Source organism: Rhinoraja longicauda, chromosome 5, assembly GCF_053455715.1.
Source record: "Rhinoraja longicauda isolate Sanriku21f chromosome 5, sRhiLon1.1, whole genome shotgun sequence".
Taxonomy (NCBI): domain Eukaryota; kingdom Metazoa; phylum Chordata; class Chondrichthyes; order Rajiformes; family Arhynchobatidae; genus Rhinoraja; species Rhinoraja longicauda.
The window spans coordinates 4,067,387-4,083,577 of record NC_135957.1 but is presented as its reverse complement, the minus strand read 5'-3'; the positions used below and the strand labels follow the sequence as shown (position 1 = coordinate 4,083,577).

Here is a 16,191-nt window from a genome sequence, read left to right as displayed (position 1 = left end):
TAGTCAAGCATGATTTCCCTTTCATAAATCCATGCTGACTTGGACATCCTTTTACTGCTATCCAAATGCTCCATTATTACCTCTTTAATAATTGACTCCAGCATTTTTCCCACCACTGAAGTCAGGCTAACTGGTCTGTAATTCCCCGTTTTCTCTCTCGCTCCTTTCTTGAAAAGTGGGATGACATTAGCTATCCTCCAATCCACAGGAACTGATCCTGAATCTATTGAACATTGGAAAATGATCACCAATGCGTTCACTATTTCTGGACCCACCTCCCTGAGTACCCTGGGATGCAGACCATCAGGCCCAGGGAATTTATCAACTTTCAGTCCCATCAGTCTACCCAATGCAGCTTTGAGACACCATTGAGATAATAATCTACCTCCTTGTTTTTGCCGCTAAAGTGGATAACCTCACATTTATCTACATTATACTGCATCTGCCCACTCACTCAACCTGTCCAGGTCACCCTGCAACCTCCTAACATCCTCTTCGCAGTTCACACTGCCACCCAGCTTTGTGTCCTCTGACATGCCACAATATGTGCGGGTTTGTAGGTAAATTGGCCTCTGTAAATTGCCCCTCGTGTGAAAGGAATGGATGAGAAAATGGGATAACGTAGAACTGGTGTGAACGGGTGATCAGTGGCCAGCATTGACGGTGGGCTAAAGGGCCATTATCCATGCTGTATCTCCAAACTAAACATTTGAAGAAAGCTCCTGATGTTAAACAATCCTGGTTTGAAATTCTGCTTTATAATACATATTGATAATGTTTAAATGTGAATCTGAAATTGATATAAAATTGTGTGTTTGGACTTGACCTAGCCTTTTTTTTAAATTTTAGCATGCACAAGGACCTGGAAATTACATGAAATCTCCTGCACAGAAACCGTACAACAACAACAATGCTGATAACCGTGACTACGCTGATAAGCGTGACTACACTGATAAGCGTGACTACGCTGATAAGCGTGACTACGCTGATAAGCGTGACTACGCTGATAACCGTGACTACGCTGATAACCGTGACTACGCTGATAACCGTGATTACGCTGATAACCGTGATTACGCTGATAACCGTGACTACGCCGATAACCGTGACTACGCCGATAACCGTGACTACGCCGATAACCGTGATTACGCCGATAACCGTGATTACACCGATAACCGTGATTACGACGATAACCGTGACTACGCTGATAACCGTGACTACGCCGATAACCGTGATTACGACGATAACCGTGACTACGCCGATAACCGTGATTACGCCGATAATCGTGACTACGCTGATAACCGTGACTACGCCGATAACCGCGACTACGCTGATTATAGCGACTATAGTGAGGAGAAATATGATACATATGAAGAGGAAGAGTGTGATGACTTTGCGAATGAACTGAAACAATACAAGCAGGCAAAGGAAGCCTCAAATGTTATGTCTCCAAAAGGACCATCAATGGTACAGGTGCGGAAACCTGGTATAAAGGATAACCAGATGGGTGAGTTGTGTTTGTTTCTTTAAAACCTTGTATTCTGGAAGTTTAATGGTGTGTATATAGAATTGTGTGTGTTGCATTTAAATTTAGGTGGTCATTTGTGAATGGGCTGTAAGAACTTGTACTCTATGACAGCCACAAAGTTTAGGTCCTTTTCCCCTCAAACACATTTTAGCGTTGTTTAGTTTAATTTAGTTACAGGCCCTTCAGCCCACTGGGTCCGCGCCGACCAGCGATTCCTGTACACTAACACTATCCTACGCACACTCGGAACAATTTACATTTATACCAAGACAATTAACCTACAAACCTGTACGTCTTTGGAGTGTGGGAGGAAACCGAAGATCTTGGAGAAAACCCACGCAGGTCACGGGGAGAACGTACAAACTCCGCACAGACAGCACCCATAGTCGGGATGGAACCCGTGTCTCCGGCGCTGTAAGGCAGCAACTCTGCCGCTGCGCCACCGTGCCGCCCTAAATCTCGAGTGCTCATTTGCTCCAAGTAAGTCAACTGTTGATAATCAAGCTCCTCAATTCTTCATGACTTATTTGAAGCCTCACTAAATCTCTAGAGTAGAATTTTTATTTTTTATTTATTGAATTTGCAAATGATTCAATCACACATCATTTGCAAATGATTCAATCACACACGAAACAAGACAGTCTGAGGAAGGGTCCCGACACGAAACGTCCCCTATCCATGTTCTCCAGCGATACTCTCTGGTTACTCTAAAATTGTATTATTTTTTAAAACTTGCATCTGCAATACCTAGTTTTATACAAACTTCTCTGTGGTTACTTCCATTGAATTAGTTTTTTTCTCTTTCATAATCCCGATGTATCATCTGAAGATAGACACAAAATGCTGGAGTAACTCAGCAGGACAGGCAGCATCATCTGATGTCCATTAGCAGGCCCATTGCTGATTTGGCTAATTTAAAAAAAAAATTTTTTAATGACGCAGCAGACAGAAGAAACTTTTTCTTGAATGAATTTTAATCCAAATAAAAAATACTGAAATAAATAACTCCATAAATGATTACTTTTTATTTGATTACTGTACTGAAATACTCTGTCAGCCTTGTTATTTCTCATTTCTTCTGTTACCTAAATGAGAATCTATCCAGACGTCCCCATAATAAGGGACACTCGTCTGAAAACTTATTTAGTGTGACTAAATGAAAAGATTTACTATGTAAAGATTTAATGCAGGACTTTGTCTAGCAGATGCTTTTGTGATTTGAGTGTGTTTTGAAACTGGAAAATTTACTAAGTTGTGCAATTTTTCTAGGTGTCATGCAAAAGGGTAGAGGTCGAGGAATTGGCCGTGGCCGTGCGATACGAGGTCAACCAAAACAGAAACGCAAAACCTGGGGACCTGGAAGAGGATCTGATGGTATGATGGATGGCTGTGATGAGGTAAAGAAATGAAAGTGAATCATTTCTTGTTAAAAGTTATAGTGATTTAATACAGGTAAACCCTTGTTATAACGAACCATGGGGAGAGGATGGTTTCTGTTATTGCCGATTGTCCACTATAACCGAGTATAGTTTGGCTCGGCGATCGCTTCGCTCAACACCTGCGCTCGGTCCGCATTGACCAAATTGATCTCCCGGTGGCCGAGCACTTCAACTCCCACTCCCTTGTCTGACCTTTCTGGCATGGGCCTCCTCCAGTGCCATAGTGAGGCCCACCGGAAATTGGAGGAACAGCACCTCGTATTTCGCCTGGGCAGCTTGCAGCCCAAAGGTATGAACATTGACTTCTCCAACTTTAGATAGTTCCTCTGTCCCTCCCTTCCCCTCCTCCTTCCCAGACCTCCCTCTATCTTCCTGTCTCCACCTATATCCTTCCTTTGTCCCGCCCGCCCCCCTGACATCAGTCTGAAGAAGGGTCTCGACCCGAAACGTCACCCATTCCTTCTCTCCTGAGATGCTGCCTGACCTGCTGAGTTACTCCAGCATTTTGTGAATAAATACCTTTGATTTGTACCAGCATCTGCAGTTATTTTCTTATACTATAACCGAGTACGTTTTTGACAACTAATAGTATAATTGTACAAGCAGTAGAAACAAAGAACTGCAGATGCTTGTTAATACACAAAAGGACACAAAGTACTGCAGATCAGGCAGCATCATTGCCATATATTTGCATATCTTCTGCAGCCACTGGAACTCGAACATTAAACTTCTTTGTATTCAAGTTTGGTTGCATTGACTCTACGGCTTAATCTGGTTCACAATACACCCCAACCAACCAATGCCTTAAAATGCTTGGTGTTGTCAGAGTTGATTAATTTGCTACTTTTAAAAAACAATCTTAAAAGTTAATTAAATTCCATCTGCTCTTTCGGATATTTTGAAATCTTGTTATTTTTATTACCAACCAAATGACACAAACTGATGCAATTTGTAAATCGTCACTACAAAATATTAAACACAGCAGTTGTCCTTGGAACAACGCCTCAGAATACCAATTGTATATCATTTGGTCTGATTAAACCACTGTTCTCTTCCTTTTATTTCTTAGTTTTTTTCTTTATCCACGTAACACTGCCCCTTTAATATATGCTTTAATTTTGCTAGCAAATGCATTGTGTGGTCAAACACCTATTGGAAATCAATTATGTTACCCTTTTAAATGTTTTGTAGTGTTCAATGTGCTTTTTGTTGCTGTTGGTTTTTCTGCCTATTCTTCAAGTGTTAATAAAATTATCCTAGATTGCATAGACATTTCATTGGTTTTAAGGCAAGACATTTATATCGATAGTTTTTTTACTATGGTGCATGTTTTCAATAGTAACAACTTTAATTCTTTGATTTTGTAAATGGTAATTTATTATAGATGTGCAGACTTCTAATTGCTTGCGAATTTGATGACTTTGATTTGCAAGTGTGGGGGAGAAATTGTTTTAAGCAGCTTTGCTGATATTCCAGGATGGTTATGGAGGTGCAAATTTTGCCCGAAAAAAGAAGAAAAATCAAGATTATCCATACCATGGCAACGTTGAAAAAAATAGGAAAGGAGGCATATGCAAATATTTTCTGGAGGGTCGCTGTACAAGGGTATGTTTCTCATAGTTTTTGATGTTTTTAATTGGAGATGGCTATGGTTAAAATAAATTAAAAGTAAAGAGGAGCTAATTTCTCTTGACGATGTAAATGTAACTGTGGTTAGCCTTGTGTCATTACATTTTGGTTTTGACAACTCTTTGTTCGTGACAGAATTCCCACATCATTATCAATGGAAAGCATGATTTAAAATATTCAATGAAAACACATGATTTGCTGTACAGTTAACAATATGCTGAACTGGTTAGTTAGATTAGTTAATAGCATAAATTACAATCTCCACTACATGTTGCTGAAAATTCAAAACTCTCAACTTTATAATTCAAACTAAAATGAGGAATTTTATACAATATAGTCTGGGCAATAATGTCCTTAGCATTTTTTGAACTATAACTTCATGTTGGATGTGTTCATTAGTCTATATCTTAGCAACAGTAGCAAGTCATTAAGAGCATCCATCACTAATGGCACCATGGCCTGTAGACGTTGACTCTTGCATACAATTGGGAAGGCCCGCCATAGAAGATGCACAAGATACACAATAATGATTTTATCCTGCTGGAAAGGATTTGTCTCAAATTTGCACTTGGCGCACACTTCAAGCTTGTCATTTTTCTGACAGCAAAAAGACTGAAAGCTTGATGCAATGATTTCCAACCATGATGTATGTTTTTTTGATTTTGTTAAACAGGGGGACCAATGCAGATACAGTCATGACGTAGTCATACAAAAGAAGAAGGATATCTGCAAATTCTACCTTAACGGATTTTGTACCAAAGGAGACAACTGCATTTTCATGCATGATATCCTTTTATCTCTTTACTATTTTAATAACATATAAACATTATTTTGTTTGTTCTTAAGTTCCTACTCTAAATAAGTTCCTACCCTAAATAACTGCTTTAAATAACCCTATAAAATAAATATAGCTGATTGTCTGTTGAAACTGATTGAAGCAGTTTATTATTCATCGTACAACATGTACTTCACATTTTATTTGTGCACTTTTGGGAATCTAAAGTTCTTTGGCTCTGAAATCCTGCTTCTCAACAAATGTATTTACATTCAGAATGATCTCCACATCTAAAGTTGTGTACAGACTTTTTGAATACATTAAATACATATAAAATTAATCTGTACAAACTAGTTCCATAACATGAATTGCTTAGTTAGGTTTTAAATAATAAACAAATTTATTCTTCAAGGTCAAAAACTTCTAAGATGTCCTTGTTCTTGTTTTTTAATGTTCCTTAACGATTTTAATGTACGTGAATACCCATGTAAATTCTATCATACAGGAGCAATGTGCTATCAAGGTGATAATTGCAAGTTCTCGCATGCTCCACTCACTGAAGAAACAAGGGAATTGTTAGACAAGGTTTGTGTGTCAATTAATGTATCTGATTTTTTTTAACAAAAAAACTATTTCAGAAGTTGCTCTTTCAATGGCTATAGTGGGTAAATGCACCATCTGATATGCCATTGTGGTAAAGATCACAAATTACAGTTATCTGATCTTAATCAAAATGGTATTAACAGCATTGCCCGTTTCAGCGCCGTTTTTATCTCTACGGCTGGCTATTTTCTTGAATACTTGAGTGATTATATGGAATGATTAAGTATTTAAAATCACTATATTGCTTCTGTGTTTAAGTTATTGAACAAAACACGTATGTACCAGTAATTCAAATTTAATCTAATTGAAACATTTTGTTCCGTTGGCAATAGTTGAATGGAACAAATCAACAATTTGCCAATGGAACAAACTATTTCAATTAGATTTAAGATTAAATTTGAATTACTGGTACACATGCGTTACCTTTAGCTAGATCTTGGAAAGCTGAAAGCAAATTTATTGATTCTTACTGGACAAGTGGCTATTTTATGTTTTTCTAATTGTTGATTATGTGCCCAGCAAGGAATTACAATAGTACTTGAATTTTCCATTGTTGGTAGAATGATACATTCAGTTAGAAGGACATTTTTCTTAAATATATTTACAATCTTAAGCTAGGTTAACTGAATGCTTGCTTTTGTAAATCTTGCAAAATTGTTTATTAAACCTATGTTTGCATGGCTAATATTAATTTCATTTTGTCAGGTGCTGAATAATGAAAATGTAAATTACGATGACAACAAAGACCACGGCAATTTCAATGACTTTGATAATTATGAATATGATTATGACTATGTGTATCATGAAGATGATGATAAACTCGAAATAGAAGACCTGAGGAGACAAGGCATAAGTCCTATCCCAAAACCACCACCTGGGGTTGGTTTATTACCAACTCCTCCGCAGCCTCCAAACTTTTCTGGTCAAATGCCGATGGGTCCACCGAACAACCAGCCGCAGTGCCCCTCTTCCCCAGGGAGGAAGATTCCTTCCATATTTGATATTGTTGTACAACCAACCGATGTCTTTGCTCACAAGATGGGACTACGGTACGTAGATTTTACGTCTACGGTTGAATTAAAAGCCAGTGACTGGATGCTTGATTTGCATCATTCAATGCAAACTGAGTTTAGAATACACTAAAATGTGCTCTCCAAATAGCAGCCATGTGAATTTTTCGCGTTTCTGCAGATTTCCGCAATTTTTTAAAATCCGTTTTGAACGTTTTTTTGCACGATTTCCATGTTTTTCACTGTGCCAAAATCACGTTTATCAACGGAGAAATCGGATTGGAAAAAAAAGAAAATAAACGATGTATAGACGTAGTGAACACTAGGGTTCCACGAGATGCGCCCTGGAAGTCTCCCCGAAAATGTGGCACCTAGGCTGGGCAAGGCAGCCAATCTCGACCTCATCGGGACTTCCACGGCCGATCGGTGGGTTGAATTTGCAACCTGTGGCCGGGGCTCTGGAACTCCAGCCCAGCTGGAGTCAGCACATCTATCCCCATAGCCGACTTCCTTGGCCTGCTGGATAAACCAGCAAAGCTCTGGAACCAAGAGTACCAGAAAATCAGTGGTGGAACTGTAATGAGTAAATATTAAATTTAAGTGCAAGATTATATAACTAAATTAATTAAGACGGGGTTAAAATATAAAACAGCAGAAAAGCCAATTACCACCTTTTTGTGCTGATTATCAATTAATGTGTAAATTTACTTAAATGTTATTAATATACAGTGACATATTCACATTACTTTGTTATGTCCATTTTTACTTTGAAATGCACTAAAAGAGGCTTGAAACTGGTAGTTTTCAAAAAATCCCCCAATTTTTGACCCCCGCCGTACACCTTGCCCAAAGGCTCTGCTCTTTTCCTTTTTTTGTTACCTCACTCATATGCCTGAAAGAATACTCGAATGTTCCGTTGTTGGAACAATGCTGCGTCCAATTTAAAGGACTTTGTTTAGACAGCAGGTGCTAAACCTGGAATTCGTTGCTTGTGGAGTCCAAGTCAGTGGATATTTTTAAGGCAGAGATTTGACAGATTCTTGGTTAGTACAGGTTTCAGGGTTATGGAGATAAGGCAGGAGAATGGGGTTAGGAGGGAGAGATAGATCAGCCATGATTGAATGGCAGAGTAGACTTGATGGGTGAATGGCCCAATTCTGCTCCTATCACATGAACATGAAATATACATCCTTATTTGAATAGATAATGATCTGTATAAAACTGCATAGTTTTTCGTTTACAGATGTTTATTTACTTAAAAGTATCCTAGTTCTAGTAGTTTGAAGAAGGGTCTCGACCCGAAACGTCACCCATTCCCTCTCTCCTAGATGCTGCCTGACCTGCTGAGTCACTCCAGCATTTTGTGATACCTTCGATTTGTACCAGCATCTGCAGTTATTTTCCTACACAACTAGTTCTAGTAGTTGATCATACACACGAAAACAAGTCCGTCAGCCCAACCTATCCATGTCAACCAAGTTGACCCATCAAAGCTAGTCCCATTTAACATGTGCTTGTTAGCATTTGCATGTTATCCAGTTTATTGCCAAGATTTGATGCATTCATGTTGGAACTGGAATTGAAGTCCAGCCAAACTTTGGAACAAAGTGGCAGGGAACCCTGTAATAATGTGCACCAAACTGATAATGTGCATTACTCCATTACTTGGGAGTATATTGAGGATGATTTAATTGACATCCATATTCAAGAATAAAACATAGTAAAAGAAAATTAGCCTGTGTTGGTGAAAATGGTTGGCAATAATGATATTCGGTACTTTGAATTGTTATCATTATTTGCTTCTGAGAAAAATGCTTTCTAATTGTTCAATTATTTTCTCTTAGGCCCCAATTTTATAACAGCACATCACCTCAACATCCTCCATTTGAAGAAGACCAAGCACCTCCCCCTCAGATGTTTGGATCAGGTCCTGGTCCTGATCAAAACATGATGCCTCCAGGACCCAACGGGCCTCCAGGTTCTCCAGGTGGTTTTGGTCCTCCAGGCCCCGTGGCTCCACATAATATGTCAGCTCCACAAGGCATGTCTGGGCCCATCATGCCACCAAGCCTACCCAGCCAGCCAGGTTTACAGGACCAAGCTGAAGCACCAATCCCTCCAGGACATCTAGGTCCACCTCCCCCACCAGGATTCCCAGGTCCACTGATAAATCAAAGACCAAATGGAGCTCCAGGTCAGATGGGATTTCAAGGACCTATGATGAACATGCCCATGGAGCATCAGGTACCACCACCATCACTAAATCAAACTCGCCCACAGTTTCCACCCGATGGACCTCAGAAAATGCAACAAGACGTTGCATACCAGCAAGACATGGCATACCAACAAGATATGGCATACCAACAAGACATCCCATACCAGCAGATCCAAACCCCAGTGGACTTCTACAGCTCTTACTATTCGCAGCAAGCTGTGCATAATTTGGAGCCAGAAAATCATATGGGAGGTATGGCATGATCGTTTCTTAATTGAAGATTGAAAGTTGTATGAAACGTTTTTTTTTCCAGGTAGCATTGGGAGAGCAAAATCTATTATTAATTCACCTTCGACTAGATGCAGCGACTCTGCAACAGGTGGCACCGAATTTGCCACTGGAACAGCTGCTCAAACAAGAGTTTCAAATGAGGATCTCATTATTCTTTTTTGTTTGAAAATGCCGTCATGAGGGAGAAAAGGAATGAAAGGTTGTGCTGAGAGGTTTAATAGTGAGAGCAAGTTCAGGTGGAGTATGAACAACTTAGATGTGTTGAGTAGCCTAGATTTTGTACTTTGTAATCTTTGCAGCTTGATACAACCCTTTCAGTGGGAAGGTAATACTGATTTAATTGCTTTTTAATTTGGCATTGTGATGGTGTGCTGTACCACCATAAAAGATTAAACCCTGCTTTTAATTGTCTCGGTACTGAATGAAGTACCTTCATTGCCTTGCGACCCAGCATGTAGGCAAGCAGTTTAATTTTTTAAGGTTGCATCATATGAAGGCATGGTAAATGATTCCTCGCTGGTTAACTGGAACAGGAAGATGCAGAGTAGAGATAAATCTGAACTCCTTAAAGGTGCAACAAAATTTAACTGGAAAAGATGCTTGTTTAACAAAAATATAAATGCAGCTAGTTAGTGATCCACAGGTAATGCCTTACTGACTTACGAAGAAAGCTTTGTTTTTTTAAAATATGCAGATGGAGTATCAAATTCAGCATCTGAGCAGAGAGATCATCAGTCTTTCTTGGGCACAGATGATTCAGGAGAAAGTGACACTGAATCAGATGGCAGCAGTTCAACAGGTCGTAAGCCTACTGTTAATGTTCCAGACTTCCTCCCAGCCAAGCAAAAAGCCCTGTTTCTCAGAATTAAGCGGAAGCAGCAGGAAGAGGGAGGGCCTGACAATAAACAGTCACACTTGCAGCAGAGCAAAGATGAAGGTTAGTCTTAACACATGCTGTAAATAATGTAACTAATGTAAATAAGGGAAGACAATCTACTGCTCCCGTGTCCGTCCTATGTACGTCCAAGCCGATCTAAGAGCTATTGACTCTTACTTACCCCTTGAAATGACCCAGCAAGAGACTCCATTTCATACCCATTTATGGGTGGACAATAAATGTTGGCCTTGCAAGCAACATTTAACATCCTGTGAATTAAATAAACATCTTATCCAAAGGAATTTGTTTTATTAACTTGTATCTCCTTCTTGAACAAAGTGGAACTCTCCAGCCCTCTTATCACAATTTCCAAGATTCACAGCTCTCTGACAAAATGTCTAATTTGTCTGTAAGAGTGTATTTTGTAATAGTAGCAACCTTTTTTTGCAAGTTTTATAACCCTTGTTCTGGAATCTCAAACCAGGGGAAATTACCTCTTAGCATTTAGTCATTTGATTCATTGAGCTTCATATTTTTCTGAGTGGTGGAGGCTATCGGTACGTCCTCAGTCTCTTCTTGTGAATCAATCCCATGTTTCTGTGAATTTATCTGTATCACTGTCGCCTAAAGATCATAAGGAGATCATAAAGAACTTTACAATTAAATAAGAGTTCCCTCTGTTATTAGCTGTCAAGCTCTGGGTAGTATTCTCACTCCTGAATGGATAGTCGCCATTTTGAGCCTGGAAACCTTTGTGCAGTAATCTAGGTGGACATTCGAGCACAGTATTGTAAATGCTTTGCACTAAAAATTGTCCCTAGTGGGTATAAGATAGTGTTAATGTGCGGGGATCGCTGGTCGGTGCGGACCCGGTGGGCTGAAAGGGCCTGTTTCCGTGCTGTATCTCTAAACTAAACTATCAAAAGTGTTGATTTCTGGATGCTCCGTGATACCAAAATCCCAAAGTGCTATTGCTTAAGACGAAGACAGCTATTTTATTTGTCCTGGCAATAATCAACTAACTACTTCAGGCTTAACAGTTTCCTACATTGCAACCGTATCACAATTCCAGGCACATTGTTGACTGCAGGACATGTCAGAATATCGTGTGGCAATGGAAGATGCTGTTTAAGAGCTAGTCTTTATTTGTATAGATGTAAAAACAGGAATTTGCAATGAATGTCAGTATATTAATTGATATGATTCCTTCTCCACTTGAATTTCAACTGTTTCCTGTACCAACACACCTAAATCACTCTGCACATAGATTAATAATTTCTCGCCATTTAATGTTTACCCCCATATACTTAATCTGCCTTTTTCCAACTTGCTTCATATATCGGCCTCATACTTGCCATCTTTGCGTCATGAAGATACTTGGTACTTCACAATATTGTTTTGTTATAGGTAGTTATGCTCTATACCCACCCAGGACTAAAACGTTTGCCAACTATCAAAAATTATCTATGTATTCTATGAAGTTCAGCCTTTCAGTAAATCCTTTGTACCTTCTAATATCTTATCCCACCCCATGGAGTCTTGATTTGTGAAACACTATTCCATAGGGCACATTATTAATACTGCCAGTTATCTCTCCATCTGCTCTGCTAATTACCACATGCTAATAGAAAACTGAAACATTGCATTGTGAAGGAAAATGCTACTTATTTTAACATAAAGGCCATTACATTATTTGGTGCACTGTGTATGGTTATGATCCAGTATGACAGAAATGTGTAGAGGCATGAGGGAAGGTGAATACATTTCCATCTAAGTTAGTTTTCTACCTGACCAAGAGGCACAACTTCAAAAAGTGACTTTTATTTTACATGAAACAGTTGCAATGTGGAAACTGCAATCATAGGAAATAGTTGAGGCAAATCTACAAGTCTGCTTCGTGTATACAAAGGTGAGAGGAATAGAAAACTTTGTAGGTTGAATTAGATCTAATTGGGGATGAGGCTTGTATGGCATAAACTGCTGCAAAGCCTAGTTGACGGCCTGATTTAGTGTCATTTAGATTGTAACAAGATGGTGTGTAGGCTTGCATGCAACTTCAAACCCTGTTTTATATTGCCCCCAGTGGCCACTGCTTAGAACCACCAATTGAGTTGCAAACTTGAATTCAAAATTTAACGGCATGAATAAAAACTATCAACTGGAAGTTTGATTTTGTATCACAACTATATATAGTGCTCCAAATAATGTAATGAATATTCTAGGTACGAATATACCTTCTTCAGTCTGAAGAAGGGTCTCGACCCAAAAGTCACCCATTCCTTCTCTCCAGAGATGCTGCCTGTCCCGCTGAGTTACTCTAGCATTTTGTGTCTACCTTTGATTTAAACTGGCATCTGCAGTTTTTTTTCTAATGAATATTCTATGCATTTTATGGCCGGATCTTGTGCATTTAATGAATATAATATAAATAGATTGGTAACATAAGAATGAATTTGACCTTGTGTAGAATTATTTGGATAATAGTGTGTGTACTCAGTTTAGGATCTTTTTGAAAACTTCAGGGGGTAATCCTAAAGGTAACTTCAGTGATCGGACACTGTCTTATATCAGCACATCATAACTATGTATAAGAATCTTTTGGCTTTACAGGCAGAAGAAATCTTAGATTTAGTTCCAACAGTTTGGGTTAAGCTCCCAGTCACAGTCAGCTTTGTGGTGTCTAATAAAATAGCTTCAGCAATAAGTTGTATTTATGTTATGAAGTCTTGTTCAGCTGCAATTGGTTTAAGGCCATCTGAACTTGCTGTACTGGAACCTTTCATTCATTTTGATTCCATTGACATGACGAGCATTTCTGTACAAGTTCAACAACTGAACGTTCAACTGTTGCCCGTTTCATGATCCCCGTGGCTATATCTAGAGCAGCATTCTCTAATGTACGATATGTCTAGAAGTGGCAGAATGATTCCACTTGCTACATGCTTGTATTTTACTTGGCGTGTTAATGAACATACGTATGTTTCTTTTCCTAAATCATTTCAGATGAGACTGTTAATTGGTATTCGAGTGACGAAGAGGAAGATGGTAGCAGTGTGAAATCGATACTGAAAACACTCAAGAAACAAAGTGAGACCATGAAGAACCAGCAAGTTCCTACAACAGAGCAATCGTCTTACACATACACGGACCCCAGGCTTGTGAAAGAGAAGTCCACTGAAAATAAGCATTCTGATCTTCGATCAAGGTCTGGCCTGCGTCAGGGTACAGCTGGAGAAGTCAAGAAATCTTCAGAAGCCGTCTCTGCTGACCCAAGATTAGCAAGAGATCCCAGAAAGATGAAAGCACATGAGAATCCCACTGCAGCTCTCCCTGTCAGCGAGAGCCCTAAACATGATACCCATCCTATATCAAATAAGCAGCAAGGACTGGATGACGATGAAGATACTGAACGGGAACTGAGGGAGAAAGCAGCCATAATACCTTTGGAGACCGTACCTGCTGCAACCTTGCGGGATCCACGCAGTCAGTTAAAGCAGTTTAGCCACATCAAGATGGACATAACTCTCTCTAAACCCAACTTTGCAAAACTTGTTGTTTGGACACCGGAAGATCTCCTTCCCTTGCCTCTGCCAAAACCAGATCCGGTGTCTTCAATAAATTTGCCTCTCCCTCCACTAATAGCCAATCAGCGCCTGAACAGAGCTCTGAATGTTACAAATGACTCCCGTCAGATCGCAGACCCACGGCTGTCTGTGCGCTTGAAGGAGAGCAGCGCAATAAAAAGTGCAGAGAAGAACATAGACCCAAGGGCTTCTTCGGAAAGACCTTTAGACCCACGACTACAGAAGTCGTCGGATCCGAGGTTGCAGAAAAACAGCACTGATACTGCTACAAGGGAGTCCCATGTCACACGAGTGGATCCGCGCTTATCAAAAGCAAGTGGTGCTTCAACGCAAGTCACCGTTAAGACAGATCAGACCACACTTCCTCCATACGCTCCCAAGCTATCAGCAAGTGGCATGGGAATTGGATCCCCTAGCACGCTGCTCAGTGGCATTAGTCTCTATGATCCACGGACCCAGACTTCTCAAAGTTTAGTGACCTCGGTTTTAACGACACAAGCCGATTCCTCGAAGGAAGGAGAGCAACCGAAAAAGCTTAGTGTACCAAAAGATCCCATAAAATCAGAAAACGCACAGTGCGATTCATCCACAACGCACAAGTCTTCAGTGGCACAGGAAAGTACAAGCGCAGAAGAGGCGGGTGATCTTGGTCCAGAGAAAGCAGACGCGTACAAAGCGCAGTCAAAGACTGTTGCTCAAGCAGCCACAACGTCTGCTCCTGCTGTGCATAACCTACCAATCCAGGCTTTAGCCGGCCTAATCAGACCACAGTACAGTGACCCAAGGCAAACTAAACATTCTGCACCTTCGAACCAGGTGGAGGAAGACGACTTAAACAGTAAAAAGGGTAAAAAACCACTGAAAGAAATGTTCAAGACTTTTGACCCAACAGCATCACCTTTCTGTTAGCACCCATTTTGAAAGACTGATGTTCAGTGTGTATATTGTAGCTTGTCCTGGTTCTTTAACTTATTTGGCTTGTTGATAGTGTTTTATTTATTTTTTTACCATGTATAGTCTGTTTAACTGTTCAGAGAAATGCATGCAGTGGCACATGCCAGACACTGCTAATTTTCTTTTGGTCTGAGTATGTAAGAACTACATTTTGAATGAATTATTTTTTATGATATATATATGTATAGAGAGAATATACCTGTGACCACATTTAAACTTCTTCCCGGTGAAGTACTTGTTTTTTCCGTGTACTGAAATTGCTTAAAACCTATTGTACAGTTCTGGTGTTCTAAGTTATTTCCTGCTTGGGTATTGTGTGATTATGTATTATAGAAGTAGTACACTGAAAAAGAACGTGTATTGTTTTTAGTACCTTAAGTAATTACCTTTTTGTTTTTGAGAGTTAATCTTAAAAGAGAAAAATGACTGCCACTTTTATATTGTACAGTTTCAATAGTACCACTCTGGTGATGGTATATTTAGTCAAGATCCTAACCAATTTGTGTTTCATTGTTTATTGACGCTGTAATGTGCGAACTGCAGTTTTGTTTTAAATTGCTTTGACGTTTTGTCACAATCAAGTGTGGAACCATTAACAGTTACACTGTTCAGATAATATTGCACTGTACATCTTAAGTATTTCAATTTATTTTTGTTTAGCAAATGTAAAAGCTGATCAACTGTTTTTAAATTGGAAAATCTACCTGGATCATGTCATGATTTCCTAAAGATCAATGTAAACAATCTATAAGGCATTTATTGTGAGAACTCTTTTGTTTGGTCTAGAATAAGTCTGAAATTTGGTGAACAACTACTCATCCATGCAAGGAGCTGGTGGTGGATTATTGTGCATTAATAAGTTTCTGAACTTGTTGTTTGTTATGTATGACACCGTATTTTCATATTGAGCTACTGAGAGCTTTATAAACAAAGCCTAATGTAAAAGATTTTTGTACAAATGTATTAAAACCTTTTAACGTATCTTTTGTTCGCATCTGATTTAATTATGCAATGTCACATATTTTAAATTGCCTGGTCATTTTAACTCATCTGTATCCAAATACTAAGATGTAAGAAAAATGCACAATGTACTGAAAATTATATTAGTGGTCTTGAATGGAGAGGCTAGTCTGATAAGTTCATTCTGGTTACATGCGCTGGGATGGTGAAATAGCTTGGATTTGTGTGGTACCCCGTGAAATCTCATACCATGTGAGTACAATCAAACCATACACAAGTAGCACAAGAGGAAAACTGATTATGTAGAATGTGTTACAGATACAGAAAGT

At 39.3% G+C, this 16,191-nt stretch overlaps 1 protein-coding gene across 1 annotated transcript in view; it reads left to right on the top strand.

Moving 5' to 3' along the window:
* The window catches only part of zc3h6 (zinc finger CCCH-type containing 6), a 34,339-nt gene extending 18,456 nt beyond the window's left edge, over positions 1-15,883 (top strand). Inside the window, exons 4-12 of the mRNA XM_078398794.1 lie at positions 850-1,504; positions 2,795-2,922; positions 4,441-4,569; positions 5,267-5,378; positions 5,844-5,953; positions 6,677-7,020; positions 8,826-9,448; positions 10,182-10,424; positions 13,368-15,883. Coding sequence (XP_078254920.1) covers positions 850-1,504; positions 2,795-2,922; positions 4,441-4,569; positions 5,267-5,378; positions 5,844-5,953; positions 6,677-7,020; positions 8,826-9,448; positions 10,182-10,424; positions 13,368-14,857 — 3,834 coding nt within the window. The 3' untranslated portion in view covers positions 14,858-15,883. The remainder of the gene's footprint in view (positions 1-849; positions 1,505-2,794; positions 2,923-4,440; positions 4,570-5,266; positions 5,379-5,843; positions 5,954-6,676; positions 7,021-8,825; positions 9,449-10,181; positions 10,425-13,367) is intronic.
* Positions 15,884-16,191: the final 308 nt, after the last annotated feature.